This window comes from Sprattus sprattus (genome assembly GCF_963457725.1).
Source record: "Sprattus sprattus genome assembly, chromosome: 21".
Classification (NCBI taxonomy): domain Eukaryota; kingdom Metazoa; phylum Chordata; class Actinopteri; order Clupeiformes; family Clupeidae; genus Sprattus; species Sprattus sprattus.
The window spans coordinates 345,884-347,832 of NC_137919.1; the positions used below are offsets into that span (position 1 = coordinate 345,884).

Genomic DNA, 1,949 nt, shown 5'->3' on the forward strand with positions numbered 1-1,949 from the left:
TGCAAAGACAGGCAGCTACTGTACAATGTCAGCAAGACCAGCAGTCAATTCGAGAACATATTAGTGAGTTGCAACGTTAGAAATAACTTCAGCAGCCCTGTCATAAATTGGGCTACCACCAGCTAAAAAGGTTTGCATAGCCTACTTGAAAAATGCGTTTTGTTTCTTTCGGTTAGCCAGACAGAGACTAATAACTAACAACTGACAACAATTAAGAACCTATGTGAAGGACATGATATCAAAATGATGCCACGTCTGACGCATGATTTAAGTAAACCTCTGCCCCTACCTTGTATTGTTCGACTTGGTAGCGTCTGTGTGCATCTTCTCACTGCTATCCATGATCTTCTTGTAAGCCCATAGGCTAGGCTACTGCGAATGTGTTCCTTTGGCGAATGCCTTGACTAGAAGGCATACACCATTTTCACTGACAACTAATAATTTTGGATATTATTAAGAAAGCAATGTAGTTCGGCTACCCAGCAAGTTGGCTCGGCTTCCATTCCGTTCTGAATCGGCTGGCGGAGTGGGCATCCAAACTAAGACTGTCAATGGTAACTCCCGCTCTGTTTGCATTTTGAATACAGCTACGTAGGCTTACCATTTCCGGCCATAAAAGAACAATCAATGTATTCGTGAATTTTGATCCAGGCAGCAACCGCAATGTAAAAAAATATCTCGAACGAATAATCTCAACATTTTCATTTATGCTTATTCAATTACTTTAAAAAAATTATAATTTTCACGCTGTATGTTTGCATCGAGCCCGACCAGAGTCCGATATGATATTCATTTTTTTTTCTCGAGCCCGGCCCGGCGGGTTCCGACCAGGCCCGTCGGGCTTCGGTCGGGTTGCCATGCTCTAACACACACACACACACACACACACACACACACACACACACACACGCGGGAGGTGTAGTAGTTCACACACACACACACACACACACACACACATCAAGGTAACACACACTAGGGCTGAACGATTAATTGCATACACGATTTTCTAACCGCAACGTCCGCGATTACAACATGGTCTGAGACATAGGATGGTACATTTTGCACACAGTGTTTAAAGCAGCAGAATGGATCAATTGCTAATCGCTAACGAGATGCTAGTGGCTCAAACTAGCGAAATCTCTTCAAATGTGCTTACTTTGACACTATAATTGGCACACACGATGCCAAACTAGTTAGTCACAACTGTCCTAACACAGTCAAACATCAAGCAAGTGGATCACAAGACGGCAAATAAGCTACTTACTAGTTCGGCAAACAGTAAAAAACGGACGGCTTCAGGCAAACCTCCATAATAATACGCCTACGGACCCTTGGTATGGCAATGGCACGGAGGCGATTCTCCATATTAAAAGTCATTGTAGCGCCCCAATTTTTTTAAAGCTGTTATTTTAAGGTAAAACTGCTAATCCTAACCCTGAAGTACAATTACTGCATAATGGCACTTTAAAAAGTGCATGCCTTATGTTTATACTTACAATGACTTTGTTTAAATGACTTAAATGCACAGTGACAAAGCGATTTGTGTCTGTAATGAGCAGTTAAATAAAAATGTAAAATGTGGGAAGCAATATTTTTCACTAAATGTATCTAATATTGTGTTGGTCATATTTAAAATCATTCATTATGTTTTGTTGAAAAAAAAAAAAAGAGGATAAAATTGAAAAAAAAAACGCATATTAAATCGCAATCACAATATTTTGGGGAAAAATCGCAATTAGATTATTTTCCCAAATCGTTCAGACCTAGCACACAAACACACTCACACACACTCACACACACTCACACCGATCACACACACACACACACACTCACACACACCTGCGGGAGGTGTAGTAGTTCAGGGCGAAGAAGTCGGCCGTTCCCAGGACGCTGGGCTCATGCGGAGCGAAGCGGGGCAGTCGGTCATCCCCCACCCTGTCCCTCATGGC

The 1,949-nt window shown here is 42.0% G+C and overlaps 1 protein-coding gene across 1 annotated transcript in view; it reads right to left on the reverse strand.

The window, feature by feature from the left end:
• The window catches only part of gba3 (glucosidase, beta, acid 3), a 10,039-nt gene that overhangs the window by 5,405 nt on the left and 2,685 nt on the right, over positions 1-1,949 (reverse strand). The window contains exon 4 of the mRNA XM_080860049.1: positions 1,840-1,947. Coding sequence (XP_080716175.1) covers positions 1,840-1,947 — 108 coding nt within the window. The remainder of the gene's footprint in view (positions 1-1,839; positions 1,948-1,949) is intronic.